This window comes from Macaca thibetana, chromosome 2 (assembly GCF_024542745.1).
Source record: "Macaca thibetana thibetana isolate TM-01 chromosome 2, ASM2454274v1, whole genome shotgun sequence".
NCBI classification, from domain to species: Eukaryota; Metazoa; Chordata; class Mammalia; order Primates; family Cercopithecidae; genus Macaca; species Macaca thibetana.
Genome location: NC_065579.1, coordinates 139,504,679 through 139,520,355, shown reverse-complemented (window position 1 = coordinate 139,520,355; position 15,677 = coordinate 139,504,679). Strand labels below are relative to the sequence as shown.

Genomic DNA, 15,677 nt, shown 5'->3' with positions numbered 1-15,677 from the left:
ACTAGGTCTCCCCTTACTAGGCACACTCGGTCCCCTCACACACTCTTTGGGCCCAGTAACCCTTTGTGGGACAGGAGCTCTAAAAGCACCGCCAAAGGGCACCACAAAGTGGGCTTTTCACCACTGCCTGCTGAAATGCGGTATGGGGAGTAGAAGGAACCCAGGACCCAGAGCCTGGCAGACAGGGGTCCCATCTGTGCTGTTGCTGTGGGCCGGTTCTGTGATGATGGACACACCAGCTGGCAAAGGCTCTGTTTTTCTCTCTCCTCTTGTAAGAATCACTGGGGGGATCAAGGAGATTGCCCCATCGTCCTTTGCTTTCAGAGGCATTGCTTGTAAGAATGTGACGGATGCCACGTGGTGTAGACACGGAGGATTTGGGCCAGCACACTGACACATACCCCCCAGGCAGGCTCCTCAGCCACACTAGAGAAGCACACTGTGTTTTTTAGTTTGTCATGTTTGTCTTTATTCATCTTTCCGGATCTTGGTCCCCACCGCCAGCAACCACCCATCCCACCCCCAACTCCCATTGTCCTTAACACCCAGAGCCAAAAGCCTCTTTTCCTAGGTCCGGAGTCCTCTCTCCCACTGGGCAGAGCCTCAGTGTGGAAAGGGAATCCCTGGCCCCCAAGGCGGTTTTCTCTCAGCCGTCCCCCGCCCCCCCACACCCCCTCACCCTCCTTCAGAACTGACATGGCTCCTGCCTCCCTACCCCGGCCCCAACCTCTCCAGCCTGGACTGGAGCATAAGCACACTGCTCTTTCTGGAGTTCTGGAGAGGAAGTGGGAAGACCGCCCTCCCCCATCAGAACAGGGGTTAGAGGAGCTCTCAGTCAAGGGAAAGCATGAGGAGGAAGAGGGACGCGCGCGGGGACTGGGCTGGGACTTCCGGCTTGTGAGGCAGGGAATAAGGCTTTTCGGCCAGTCGTCCTCGAGGCACCCCAAGGATTCCAGGGTCTAAGGCTCATTCCGGGGTTCTAGCCAGTGTCCGTTGCATTGCGGCCGCAGAAACTAGCGACTGCGGTGGAGCTCTGCTCAACCTAGGTCTAGTCGGGCGGCCTCTCGTTCCAGCAGGCTGCACAGCTCTAGGCGACTCCGCCTGCGCTGCCGCGCACCGAGGCGGCCCCAGCTGGTGGCCTCTGCGGAAGGCCGCGCTTCCAGCGCCCGCAGCAGGCGCGGCAGGTCGCGCAACAGGCGGTAGCGAGGCAGGGCGCGCAGCGGCGGGGGGATGTCGCCCTTGGTGCAGAGGCGACTGAAGTAAGCAAGCAGCAGCGGGCGCGGGGCAGCGTGGAGCAGGGCGAGCAGGGGCGTGGCGCGGGGGTCGGGGCCGCGGGCCGGGCGAAGGCAGGCGCTGCTCCACAGCAGCAGCACCGTGCCCTGCTCCCGCGCTACGCGCGCCCGCGCGGCCCAGAGCCACGGCAGTGGGCCCACGCGCGCCACGTGCCTCCCCTCCCACAGGTCCACGATCACGTCGCGCCCGTCGCCCAGCGCTGCCCTCAGCAGTTCAGCCAGCGCTCCTACCAGGCGCCGCTGCGCCTCGGAGTCCGCGGCGTGCAGAAGGAGCACTGGCCGCGCTGGGCCCGGGCCTAGTGGCGGGGAGCAACAGATGAAGGGGTGGGGGCTGAGAGACTACTCAGCCCTCTCCTCCCCAGCCTCTCCGGATACCGAAGTTTCTCGCCTCTCCGGCCCCGCCCCTTGTTTGCTCTGGGGGTTGGTACCAAAAGCAGCCCTAGCCTATGGGCTAATTAGATAAAGGCACCCCTTCTGAAAAGAGGGCTAGGGCTCCAGGCTGAGTACAGCGCAGGCTGGATTTCTGCCCCACTAGCCTTTTGTCCAGAGACTTAGTACAGTGACAATCTGCTCAGAGGGCCCTTTGCCCTGCCTTAACCATTCCTGCCCACTTGGGGGCCTGAGGATCCCTGCCTGGGTAACAAGAGACTGGGTGCAGTGCAAAGAGCTCAGACAGGGGAGGGTGAGGGGGCAGCTAGCCTCGGAGCTGGGCAGGTCTGACTACTCAGGTTACCCCCAGGTGAGCTTACCTGACTGTGGGCGCCGGCAGGTGAGGGCCAGAACAACACCCAGTAGGGTGAGGAGGGCCAGCAGTGCCAGGATCAAGAGCCCCAGACGTCTGAAAGAGACTGAGTCAAGCAGGGTGAGGCCAAGCCCAGTTCCTCAGTGCCCAGCCTCCCTCTTACCTCCCCCTCCCCAAGAACTCACCATCTGGACACAAGAGGTGCTTCCAGGCAAACTGGACATCTGACCGCCACACCTGAGGGCACAGAGTTCCCCAGCCCTATGAACCAGGCATATTCTCCTCTCCAGGGAGCTGAGTGAAGTGTGGAGCTGGGGGAGAGGGGAGTTCCCACTGGCTAGGAAATTCTTCCCAGGTGGGTTTGTGTCTGCTCCAGCTCCTGGCCTGGCACAGCACAGGGCAATGGTGGCAAACTCAAGTGTGACAGGGGCCAAACTCGAAAAGTAAACTCAAAGTTGACCAGGGCTGCTGTGAGCACCTGGAGAGCACAGGCCCTGAATGAAACAATCAGACGGCGCTGAGTTCCAGGCCATTGTCACCATGCCAGAGTGCGGACACCCGGCACTAGGTTTTTCTGATTTTTCAACAGAAGTCAGAAATCCAGCTTTGTTTATATATGTAAATGGCGGTAAGTAATTTCGATTCAAAACACCGTGCTGGCCAAACCAAACATTTTTGCAGAATGGATTTTCCACGGGTGAGTGCTACCAGGGGAGTAGATGCCAGGGCTCTGTATGTAGAGTGAGAGTAGGTTTCCTTACCAGGACACAGCTCCCTGGCCTCAGGAAGGGAATGATGAGGTCTAGTGTCACTGGGCTTGAGCCCCGGGCCTGTAGAAACAAAGATCAGAAAGGCTCTCCTGAGGGAGGTGAATCTGGCCCTGTCTGGCCTTGAGTCTTTGCCCCTGCTATTCCTCCCCACCATACCCCCAGTCCTACGAGGTTTAGGCCAAGTGCCACCTCTGACAAGAAGGCTTCCTCAGCCACTCCGGCTCCCACTGATCTTTCCCAGAGTTCAGCTCCTGCTGCAGTCAGGTGTTTGTCAAACAGACAGACTCTGAGTATGTCCTCTGTGCCAAGCCCTGAGGAAAGAAGGCGGGTGCGGACATTGTCTTTGTCCTCTAGCAGCTCACAAACCAGGAAGGCTGCCTCACTTTACTCTCCTGCACAGCTGAAGAGGTATCACAACATGTCATTGAAAAGAATGTAAGTTTTAGGGTCAGGAGACCTGGGTTCAGGCTTACCTATTGCCTTTGTAGTCCCTAACTGTGTGGTCTTTGCATGGAGGCAGGTTATCTCTCTTTCCTAAGCCTCACTTTCCTCATTTTTATTTTTATTTTTTTATGTTTATTTATTTATTTTTTGAGACAGAGTCTCGCTCTGTCATGCAGGCTGGAGTGCACTGGCACAATCTCGGCTCACTGCAACCTCCACCTCCTGGGTTCAAGCTATTCTCCTGCCTCAGCCTCCTGAGTAGCTGGGATTACAGGTGCACGCCACCACGCCCAGCTAATTTTTGTATTTTTAGTAGAGACGGGTTTTGCAATGTTGGTGAGGCTGGTCTTAAACACCTGACCTCAGGTGATCTGCCTGCCTCAGCCTCCCAAAATGCTGGAATTATAGGCGTGAGCCACTGCGCCTGGCCTACTTTCTTGGTTTTTATGTGAGGGATAATAATCTTTATTTTACTGGGTTATTGAGAGCATCAAATGGGTATATGCACATGAATATCTTTTTAAATAAACTGCAATGTATATTCATGTATTGGTAACAGCTATTATTAGTCTGTGAACTCCTTAACTGTGTTATATACTTTTCTTGTATCTCCCAGAGCCTGCTACAGGGTGGGAACAATGCATACTAAATTGGACAGAATTTTAATTAAAAACATTTTTTTTTTAGAGTCCGAGTCTCATGCTGTCACCCAGGCTGGAGTGCAGTGGCATGATCATAGCTCACTGCAGCCTTGGACTCCTGAGCTCACACAGTTCTCCTGCCTCAGTGGGGACTACAAGTGTGAGACACTGCACCTGGCCATCTTAAGCGTGACTTGGTCTTATATACCGTGTTACTATCACCTGTCTGCTTGGGAGCCCTCATACAATGCAAAACAAACGTATAAGCTGCAAGTGAGCATTTAAGAAATAACTGTTTGAAAGTGCTAGTCATGCTTAGTCAGCTTGGTGCTGTGGTATTAAGGGTGTATTTGACTGTGGTTTTTATATCAGATACATGGAAGATAGTCTGATAAAGTGCTCCTAGTCATGTAACAGGTGAAATTTGTCAGTAGTTTACAGGATTGTGCAGAGCCTGTCAGCTGCATGGGCTCTGCCTCCTGGGATAGATAACTTCTGCACAGGTGCCTCGTGGAGGCAGGAGAGTAGTGGTAGTGGACAGCTGGGTTCAAGGGAAGGCATCAATATAAAATGTTGTTTTGTTAGGCTAGAGCAGTGGTCCCCGACCTTTTTGGCACCAGGGACTGGTTTCATGGAAGAAAAGTTTTACACAGAGGTTGAAGGGGTTGGGGTTGGGGGAATGGTTTCAGGATGAAACCACCTCAGATCATCAGGCATTAGATTCTCATAAGTAGCTCACAACCTAGATCCCTCACATGCACAGTTCACAATAGGGTTTGCGCTCCTATAAGAATCTAATGCAGCCACTGGTCTGACAGGAGGCGGAGCTCAGGCAGCAATGCTTGCTCACCCTCCACTCACCTCCTGCTGTGTGGCCTGGTTTCTCACAAGCCACAGGTGGGTACTGGTCTGCGGCTCAGAGATTGGGACCCCTGGGCTAGAGAACACCTGAATGTGGGAGGGCCAGTCCCTTGCCTCTGTTATTCCTGTAAATTCAGAAACTGAAAGGATTAGAAAATGCTCCCTTAACTTGCAGTGAGCCGAGATCGTGCCACTGCACTCCAGCCTGGGCGACAGAGCGAGACTCCGTCTCAAAAGAAAAAAAAAAAGGAAAATGCTCCCTTGAGGAATCTACTGTCAGCAAGTCAGCTGAACAAAGGCTGATCACGTAAATAAAGTAAACCAGATGGTAGAAGTCAGGGATTTGTTTGTTTCTGCCTTCCCAGGGTCTATCTCAATGAGGTGACAAGGAAATTGAGGGCTGTGCTCTGAGCAATAGGACCTAGTGGGGGCGAGGCCATACCTGGCTGACAGTGTACACAGGGGGCACCAAAGTGTCCTGCCCCAAGCCTGGGCGGCTCCAGGCAGCACTGAAGGTGGCATGCATTCTTGAGGAGAAATGAAGAATCAGCTGCTGGGCCTGGGTATCCATGCTCACATTCCAGGATGTGAGAGACCCTGTTTGGGGCAGGGTGGGGGTGTTGATAGGAGTTGGGCTTCGGGTGATGAATTCAGGGCTGGGCTGGGGTTCAGCTTGGTCACAGTTGGGTGAGGATGAAATGGGGCAGGGGTTCCCAGCAGAGGTCACTTATTGGCTTACCAGTCTGGTGGGGGCATTCAACATGGCTGCTGTTTCCAAAAGAGAACTGAGAAATATAGGAATGCAGGTTAGCAAGCTCCAGGCAATACCCACTACCCCACATCTCTTCTCACCCATGGTTGTACCTTGAAGCAGAGCTGGGGGTGCAGATCCACCTTCTCCAAAACATACCACTGTGGGAGGAGAGAAGAGTTCATCAGGGAGAAAATTCCTGGGCCCCAGTCCTGCCCACCCTGGTCCTGGGGGAACCTGTCCTCACCCCGTCTGACTCTCGAGCCGTGGCATTTGGGAGGTCTTTGCAAAGGGTATGCCAGTCTTGCCTCTGGCAGAGGGCAGCTTCCAGCTTCAGTGGGCAGCGGAGTGTCAGGGCCATGACCATCTGAGTGTGCTGGCTATAGTCAGTGAAGTGCACTGACTTCCAGAAGTCCGAGCCATCTGGGCAGGTGGTAGGGTCAGTGGGTGAGGGTCAGCCCTGCTTCAGCCCCACCTTGCCACCCACATCCTGGGGGCAGCAGGAGATGATGTTTGTAAAAGTAACCAGTACTGTTCCTGGCCTGAACAGGTACTCAATCAATGAGCATCCCTTTCATTATCTGTCTTTTCTTTTTTGAGACAGCGTCTCACTCTGTCTCCCAGGCTGAAGTGCAGTGGTGCGATCTTGGCTCACTGCAACCTCTGCCTCCTGGGTTCAAGTGATTCTCATGCCTCAGTAGCTGGGATTACAGGTGTGAGCCACCAAGCCCAGATGATTTTTGTATTTTTAGTAGAGGTGGGTTTTCACCATGTTGGCCAGGCTGGTCTCCTGACCTCATGAACTCCTGACCTTGTGACTCACCCACCTCGGCCTCCCAAAGTGCTGAGATTACAGGTGTGAGCCACCACGCCCGGCCCCCTTTCATTACCTTTCTGTTTTTTGTTTTTGTTTTTTGAGATGGAGTCTCATTCTGTCACCCAGGCTGGAGTGCAGTGGTGTGATCTAGGCTCACTGCAACCTCCGCCTCCCGAGCTCAAGTAATTCTCCTGTCTTGACCCCCCGAGTAGCTGGGACTACAGGCACACACCACCATGCCTGGCCAATTTTTTGTATTTTTAGTAGAGACAGGGTTTCACCATGTTGGCCAGGTTCGTCTCAAACTCCTGACCTCAGGTGATCTGCCCGCTTCGGCCTCCCAAAGTGCTGGGATTATAGGCATGAGCCGCTGCGCCTGGCTTCATTATCTTTCTATCCAGGGTCTCTCTTCTCTCCTTCCCAGGCCTCCATTCTGGCCAGCTCCTTGCTTCTCCTCCAACTCAAAATCTGCTTAGGGTCCTCTCAGAACCAGGAATGTCTTCCCCTTCTATCTCTCCTGTCTAAAGCCTGCCCTTTTTCTGACCCCAGCTCAGATGCCACTCCCTTTAAGAGGCCTTCTCTCCTTACAATGGCCCTTCTGGGGCTTCTCCCTTTCCGGAGTTCTTGCCCTACTACACCTTAACTATAACCCTGCCCTGTAAGTTCTGTAGGCTGCTTTATGCGATTCACTTGTGTCCGAGTGTCCTGCCTCTCCTTGAGAACAACATGCATACAGCATTTCAGACATCACCAGCCACTTTCACATGTAATATTTAACTCAGGCTTCACAAACGCTTTGACGGCAGAGCAGGTATTGAGATTTTACAGATGAGGAAAGTGAGGCTCAGAGAAGAACAACTGACAGAGCTGGGATGGGAACTGGGTCTTCTGGCCCATCGTCTTAGGACACCATCTCCTAGGCCTCCTATTTCTGAACTTCTCACAGTGCCTCAGTGCTCAGTGCTCTCTGATCTATTGGCAAGCTGACTGGTAGACTTGGCAGCCCTTTTCCTCACTGACTCCAGGGAAGTACCTGTATGCCTTCTGGGGGCTTCCCCCAGCAAACGTGTGAAGTGTGGTGTGTGTGTGTGCGTGCATGTGTGTGTAGGAGACAGAAAGAGAAAGGGAATGTGTGTGCACAAGGGTGCATGTCAGCAGCACTCACAGGCTTCCGGCCAGCTCTGGAAGGGACATTTTTTGCGCCTCACAGTGTCCTCTTGCAGGTAGGATGCCTAGGGGGACAGGGGAGCAGGTGGGGAGGGTCAGAGGAATGGCTTTTCCAATCTCACTCAGACCTAAAACTCATTCTGGCTTTACCTTACTGTGACGCAAGCTGCCTGAGCTGGCCAGGCACCGAGTGGGAGGGGGCAATGTGGGGTGGGGGCAAGGGTAGGGAGGAACTCCAGAGCATAGGAGAGGGATAAGCAAGTGAGGGGCTAATTCCTTTCCTCCTAAAGAGAACTATCCCCAGAAAGAAGTAAATCCTGAGGTTGCATTCCTCAGTTTTGGTCTTCTCTGGCCTCCACTCTCAGCCATCCCCAAGGCACCCAGTGCTCTGTGTTAGCTCCTGACTCTGGAATGCCAACATGCCCACCTGCTGTCCACCCTGGCAATTGCTCGTGGCTCTAGGTCTCTGCCATCATCCTCCCTTAGGTCTCCCAGGTGACAATTTCCCTTGCCTTTTCTGTCTAGTCCATAGAAAACTTTCTGATATGTTCCTTAGACTTGTAAAGAGAAAAGGAGGACTGCCACAGAGGCCTAGAGGGGGCAAGACTTTTGGGGGCATATGGAACCCTGCAGTGGCCATGTACACACTCCTTCCTCGACTCCTCAGAACACATAGTGATGACAGCTGCCTATTCTGGCTCTGTGGGCTGAGGCCAGGTCTGGGCCAGGGAAAGCTGGGTTTGGATGGGGCTGAGGTTGGAATCACCCTAAGAAGGTCCAATGTTCAGCAGCACCCTTCCACCTCTGACCCCGTGTGTGGCTCACAGCCAAGCTGCTGCCACTCTTCCTAAGCATGCCAGTAACACTCAGTCCTTTTTAAACCCAGTTTACTGGAGATATACTTGACCAACTGTGCCACCTTGGCGACTTAGGAGCAGAGCCATGAACAGCCCACACCTTTTCCTTTGCTCACCTCTATGCACAGACAGGGCAGAAGGAATTCATAAGGCAGCTCTACAGTGTGGCCCCCAGACACAATTTTCTGTGGATGAAACAACAGGGGAAGACAAAAGATGCCTGAGAAAGAGCATAGGCACACAGACAAGGGCAGAACAGCGCTGGGATCTTGGCCAACACACCCTGTTTTTCCTCTTATATGAGATACCTCTTCTGATAAATCTCTCAAAGGTTGTCTGCTTAGTAATCTAAGCATTAGCTCTAGGTACTCTAGGTGGAGTTGCGGGGAAGGAGACAGGGAATACATTCCTTTATTGTGGCCCTACTGTATGCCAGGGTGTGTGGTGAGTGCTAGAAGCATTAAATCAATTCACTCCATGCTAGCATCACAGTGAACTTATGAGGTATCCTCACCGTTATAAAAATGATGAGCTGAGGGTCTCAGGGGTACAGCAGCAGTCCCTGCAAATGGTACCAACTGTATACAATGGCATCCATGACAAAGGGAGGTTGAGGTGGGATGTTGGGGCCCAGGTTGGGAGAATGGGGGACATATCATTCTCTGAGTGGCAAGAACAAAGGGAGGGAGATGGAAGGGTAAGACAGATGTGACCATTTTGTTATGTTCTCAAACGGTACAACCTCTTAGGGGAGCTGAAAAGGCTTTTTAATTTTTTAATTAACAATTATTTTCTCTTACTTGTCACTAACTTAAAGCTCAAGAAAAGGCTTCTTAATGCCTAAATCACACTGAGGATCCTCTCATTAGGGGTAAATACCATACTAATTTCTCTGCTCATTCATGGTCATTCATGTCTGCTCCAGTTCTCTGCCTGCCTTTCCTGTTCTTCCAGGTGACAAGGCCCTCTGCCCTTTCTGTCTAGTCCAAAGAAGTCTTTCTTTTAATTTTTTTTTTTTTTTTTTTTTTAGCAGCAGAGTTTCACTATGTTGCCCAAGCTGGTTTTATACTCCTGGCTTCAAGCAATCCTCCTGCCTTGGCCTCCCAAAGTGCTGGGACCACAGGTGTGAGCCACCATGCCATGCCCAAAGAAGTCTTAATGATAGACCCTTCAGCTTGTAAGGAGGTCCTGGACAGTTACCGTCCCTTTCTGGGCCTCAGTTTCCCCATGTGTACAATGGGTGGCCTCTGTTGCTAGCACTGTGTGATCGGGCTTTTTACAGGGGATGACACGCCATACCTGGACATCATAGGGACTGCTCAGCTCCTCACACTCCAGTGCCCACTGGTGACAAAGACGCACACTGACCTCAGGGCCTGAAGGTATGTTCACCCGAATAGCCCGGGCCTCGGGCAGCAAATCAAAGGAGAACTCGGGCCCTGGGGAGAGGAAGGACTCAGTAGCCTTGTCTCTTGGCCTTAGCACCTCACCACTCAACTGAACCCATCTCCTATTGTACCCAGTGCCCACCTCCGTGCCTTTGTGAGTCCAATCTGGGAAGGCTTTCCCATGCCTCTGGATCCGAAGGTTGGGTCCTTTTAGAGCGAAGTCCCTTGTGGGAGATGTCTGGGGAGGGGATGGAAATGTGATGGCTCTTCTCAGACAGGCGACGACTAGGCAGCGGCTTCCTCTAAAGGCAGAGAATAAGGTTGGCCTCGGGCCAGGAATCAGGAAACCTGGCTTCTGTTTCTGCCTCTGGAATCTGAGGTACTGTGGCAGCTGCTCAAACTCTTTTGGCCTCCCTAGCTGTGTAATAGACAGAATACTTCATCTCCACACTTTCTGTCTCACATGGCTGGAGAACCAAATGAGAGGCCAGAAAGCAAAGGTCTGTGGGGCATTGGGTAGGGCTGGAACTGAAAGGGAGAGTACCTGAGCAGGTGCTGGCATCTTGTGTCTCCTACAGAAATTGAATGTGGAAGACTTTTTGGATTTCTGTACCAGGAGGTGGAAGAAGCCCCACTGAAGACCTGTGCAGGGGGGACATACTTACTATCTAGCCTTCATTACCCCTCCCCTACCTGGAGATATAGCCCAGGGTTAGATAGTAAGATTTTATTTTATTTTATTTTATATTTTATATTTTATTTTATTTTATTTTATGACGGAGTTTCGTTCTTTGTTGCCCAGGCTGAAGTGCAATGGCACGATCTCGCCTCACTGCAGCCTCCACCTCCCGAGTTCAAGTGATTCTCCTGCCTCAGCCTCCCGAGTGGCTGGGATTACAGGCATGTGCCACCATGCCCAGCTAATTTTGTATTTTTAGTGGAGACGGGGTTTCTCCATGTTGGTCAGGCTGGTCTCGAACTCCAGACCTCAGGTGATCTGCCCACCTTGGCCTCCCAAAGCAGTGGGATTACAGGCGTGAGCCACCGCGCCTGATAGTAAGTCATTTTAAATCAAGGAGGGTAAGGATGTCAAACTTCTTTAGTCTTGAAAATTACGATGCAGTCAAGAAAGGATTGGCCGGGCGCGGTGGCTCAAGTCTGTAATCCCAGCACTTTGGGAGGCCGAGACGGGCGGATCACAAGGTCAGAAGATCAAGACCATCCTGGCTAACACGGTGAAACCCCGTCCTCTACTAAAAAGTACAAAAAACTAGCTGGGCGAGGTGGCGGGCGCCTGTAGTCCCAGCTACTCGGGAGGCTGAGGCAGGAGAATGGCGTAAACCCGGGAGGCGGAGCTTGCAGTGAGCTGGGATCCGGCCACTGCACTCCAGCCTGGGCAACAGAGCAAGACTCCGTCTCAAAAAAAAAAAAAAAAAAAAAAAAAAAGGATTAATTTCTTAAGCAGAGAAAAAGCTATATATACAAAGATATTCATTTTAGCATTCTTTTATTTGTCTCGCTCTGTTGCACAGGCTGGAGTGCAGCGGCGCGATCTTGGCTCACTACAGTCTCTGCCTCCCTGCTTCAAGCGATTCTCCTGCCTCGCCCCCTGAATAGCTGGGACTACAGGTGCCCACCACCATGCCCAGCTAATTTTTTGTATAATTAGTAGAGACGGGATTTCACCATGTTAGCCAGGATGGTGTGGATCTCCTGATCTTGTGATCCGCCTGCCTCGGCCTCCCAAAGTGCTGGGATTACAGGCATGAGCCACCACACCAGCCTCTGCCTCTCTCTCTTTCCTTCTTTCTTTCTCCCCTTCCTTCTTTCCCTCCTTCCCTCCTTCCTTCCTTCTTTCCTTCCTTCCTTGACAGGGTTTTGCTCTGTCACGCAGGCTGGAGTGCAGTGGCACAATCACTGCTCACTGCAGTCTTGAACTCTTGGGCTTAAGCAATCCTCTCACCTCAGCCTCCTGGGTAGCTGGGATTACAGGCATCCACCATCACGCCTGGCTAATTTTTGCATTTTTAGTAGAGATGGGGTTTCACCATGTTGACCAGGCTGGTCTCAAACTCCTGACCTCAGGTGATCTGCCTGCCTCAGCCTCCCAAAGTACTGGGATTACAGGCATGAGCCACTGCATCCAGCCCTGTGGCATTATTTCTAACAGCAAACATTTAGAAAAATTAGACACTGCTAGTTCTTTTTTTTTTTAAGACAGGGTCTCACACTGTCATCCAGGCTGGAGTGCAGTAGCACTATCTTAAGTGACTGCAACCTCCACCTCCTGAATTCAGGTGATCCTCCCACCTCAGCCTCCCAAGTAGCTGGGACTTCAGGTATGCACCACCACATCCAGCTAATTTTTGTATTTTTTTTTGTAGAGATGGGGTTTTGCCATGATGGCCAGGCTGGTCTCAAACTCCTGGACTCAAGCGATCCACCCACCTCAGCCTCCCAACGTGCTGGGATTACAGGTGTGAACCATCACACCTGGCCCAGAAACTGCCTTTTTTTTTTTTTTGGAGATGGAGTTTTGCTCTTGTCGCCCAGGCTGGAGTGCAATGACACGATCTCGGCTCACTGCAACCTCTGCCTCCTGGGTTCAAGTGATTCTCCTGCCTCAGCCTCCTGAGCAGCTAGGATTACAGGTGTCCGCCACCACACCCTGCTAATTTTTTGTATCTTTAGTAGAGACGGGGTTTCACCACGTTGACTAGGCTGGTCTCAAACTCCTGACCTCAGGTGATCAGCCTGCCTCAGCCTCCCAAAGTGTTGGGATTACAGGTGTGAGCCACCACGCCTGGCCTAGAAACTGCCAATTCTTAAGCAATGTAAGGGCATTTAGTATGTACCAGGCACTGAGCTGAGCAATTAAAATATAGAGTAAGAAAGAAGATCCTGCTTTACAAATAAATGGTAATAACAATAAATCCATAGCTTTTAATTCCAAGAATCTCAGCTGAAAAAAGTACCTTCATAAAATTGTACAATTGGATTCATGAATATCAGTCATAGTGTACTATTTTAGGATAATCCAAGTCCCCGTTGAGGTTACAACAAGACAAATATCTATTCTAGTAAGTCCCACTTGCTCAGCCTAGGCGGTCGCTCAAAATGTTCTCTTCACTGAGAATGGCCCAAGGGCCTGTTTCTCATACCTGAGCGACCTGACAGCAGATGTTGGCACAAACAGCGGGAACAGTGCCAGACTCGCACACACCAAGGCTTTGTGGAGAAGAGGGCCCACCAGGTGCGGCAAGGGATATGGGCAGAACTTCCTGGGAAAGATGGAAGGGAAAGCAAATGATAGGGTCTAAGAAGGTCCCTCCTACCTCAGACAAGCTGGATTTGAGGCCAAGCTCTGTCACTTACATCCTGGAAGTATGACTTGGGGGGTTATAGGACCTGTCTAAGGATCAGTTTCCTCATTCATAAAGCGGGTCTGTTATAAAAATCAAAATAGTAGTGCATGGGAAAATGTCTTGTGAAGTAGAACATACCATAAAATAGGAAGGATTATTGTTGTATTACTGATAGAAGTGAGGGATCAGTTAAGGGGAGGAACCAACATATACGGAGCACTTGGAGATTTACCCATGTTTCTCATCTAATCCTCCTTACAGATCAAAAGCAACACTGCCTTTAGTGTACAATCATTTCTACTGTGCTACTACCCCTCAGAAACTGAGGGTTAGTTGGAGGGGTTAGGTGCACAGTCTGAGGCCACACGGGAGTCTGGCAGAACTGCAACGTGAATCCAGGCTTGTCATGATTCCAAACTTTTTCCTTGATATTGTGGTACTTCCCAGGTTGGGAACTGAAAATTAGAATGGAGGGCTTGCTGGGCATCTGGAGAAATAGTGGGCGTGGGGAGGAGCAATGGGGCAGGAAACGCGACTCACCAGTGAAACTATCATCCTGAGGCACAGGGCCCAGTAGGGAAAAGAAAGGAGAGAGCTATTATTAGGACGGACTCCCATAAGGAGCATTCTTGGGGTCTTTGCTTCAAATCAGCGAATTCTGAGTCCCATAGCTAATAGCCCATACCCTCTGGCTCTTACCTTCCCAGCTCCACCCTGTCCAGGCCGTCAGCACAAAGGACCTTGGCTACCCACCCCTTTGAGATTATGTAGAGGACACATCGAAGCTGCCACCAGAGCACAGGGACTGCAGAGGTAGCACAGGGCGGGCAGGGGAGTGGGGAGCTTTATAGCTGTGCTAGGCAGGTGTCCCTACCTGGCAGCAGCACCTTACCATGTGGGAGGCCAGAGGACAGCGGGTGTTCCAGTGGGGCAGGTGGGGACAGCCAATCGCAGCAGAGTCAGAGAGGTCGATGACTACCAGGAAGAGAGGCAGGAGCAGGGCTGACGGTCTGAAGCTCCCCATGGGCTTCTGTGCAATTAGGGCTCCCAGAACATGGCTGCATGGCCTGAAGGTGGGTGGCAGGGCCTTGTTGTGCAGCAGCGAAGAACACAGTACCAGCAGGAGCCCTCGCCCCAGCCTGCCCTGGCCCCGCCCTGCCTGAAAGCTCCTCCTTGATCCCAACCAGCCAGCCAGGCCACATTCCTTCCCCTCCAAGTGGAGGGACTGAGGAAAGCTTGTGCCCCCCAAAACCCTACTGCCCCCCACCTGAAAGACAAGGGGCGCCTGCGGTGACTGAGAAGTAACAGGAAAGGGACTAGCATCAGGTTGGGGGACGCACGCATTTCTTAGCCCCTCCTACTCCTGAAACACACTGCAGATCTGACCCACCCATCAGCACACTGTTGAACTTGTGTCTCCCACAGACATGTGCTTCACCCCCTCACTTAGAGAATTAGTCGAGCTCTTAAGCACTACTCAGCACTGGGTGCTGGAGATACAGAGGTGACTGAGGCACCATTTAGAGTGGGGAGGAAAAAAAGCACTCTAGGATGCACGTGAAACCCATATGTACCCTGGCTTCCCACCTGGTTAACTCTCAGGACTATAGCTAAGTTCTCTCTACCCATGAGCCAGGTCCAGCTCTTCTAGGCAAAGGGCTCCATACCAAAGGGGCCCCTAGCTTCAAGGACCCACTAGTCAGTACAGCCTGCTCAGGAAGCCCCAGAGCTCATAGCTGAGCCCTGGAGTGGAGGGAGCGGGCCCCACACACTGACCTGATTTCCTGTGGTTTCCGGTGCTGGAGAAAGGCTGACGAGGCTCCATCTTTGTGGGAACCCTCCCCATCATCCCACAGCTTCCTCCCACTCATGGAGCATTTGAGCAGCTTCAGCCCTCACCTTGGTAACACACACACTGGAAAGAAAGTTGGGGGCACACCTACCGGGTCAAAGATCTTTTTTTTTGAGACCAAGTCTCACTCTATCGAGATTATTTTTAGGCTGGAGTGCCGTGGCACAATCTCTGCTCACTGCAACCTCCACCTCCCGGGTTCAAGCGATTCCCTTGCCTCAGCCTCCTGAGTAGCTGGGAGTACAGGTGCCTGCCCCATGCCTGGCTAAGTTTTGTATTTTAGTAGAGACAGGGTTTCACCATATTGGCCAGGCTGGTCTTGAACTCCTGACCATGTGATCCTCCCACCTTGGCCTCCCAAAGTGCTGGGATTACAGGCGTGAGCCACTGCGCCTGGCAAAGACATCTTGAGATTGTTACTGTCCCCTTGCAACTCAATCTAGACCACCTTTCAGTGGCCTAACCACAGCCTGCTTTCGACCAATTCTATTCTTGTGTTTAGGTTCATTGTCTGAAGGCTGCATCCTACCCATTATCCTAAAAGTACCCTCTAGCTTTTTGAGTTCATGAAAAGATAAAAACTCTTATCCTTTATGTTTCTCCAAACCTAGTAAGGAAGCAGACCACTACTACTCCTGCTGCCCTCCTCCCCCCACCTTGCCTAGTTCACAAGACAGGAGTAAAGGGAGAAAGAAACAGAAGTAAGATAAATAGCCAGACAACCTTGGCA

General features: G+C 52.0%; 1 protein-coding gene across 1 annotated transcript; it reads right to left on the bottom strand.

Annotated features, from left to right (window-relative positions):
- Positions 1-444: 444 nt before the first annotated feature.
- Positions 445-14,439, bottom strand: IL17RE (interleukin 17 receptor E). Its single transcript, XM_050778740.1, has 17 exons — positions 14,363-14,439; positions 13,988-14,162; positions 13,636-13,651; positions 12,892-13,011; positions 10,275-10,372; positions 9,873-10,032; positions 9,642-9,781; positions 8,459-8,527; positions 7,484-7,550; positions 5,749-5,924; positions 5,615-5,662; positions 5,490-5,535; positions 5,193-5,347; positions 2,796-2,864; positions 2,220-2,271; positions 2,042-2,140; positions 445-1,588 (listed from the first exon to the last, which is right to left on the bottom strand). Exons 1-17 carry the CDS (start codon positions 14,437-14,439, stop codon positions 1,038-1,040), a joined length of 2,118 nt encoding a protein of 705 aa, XP_050634697.1. The 3' UTR covers positions 445-1,037.
- Positions 14,440-15,677: the final 1,238 nt, after the last annotated feature.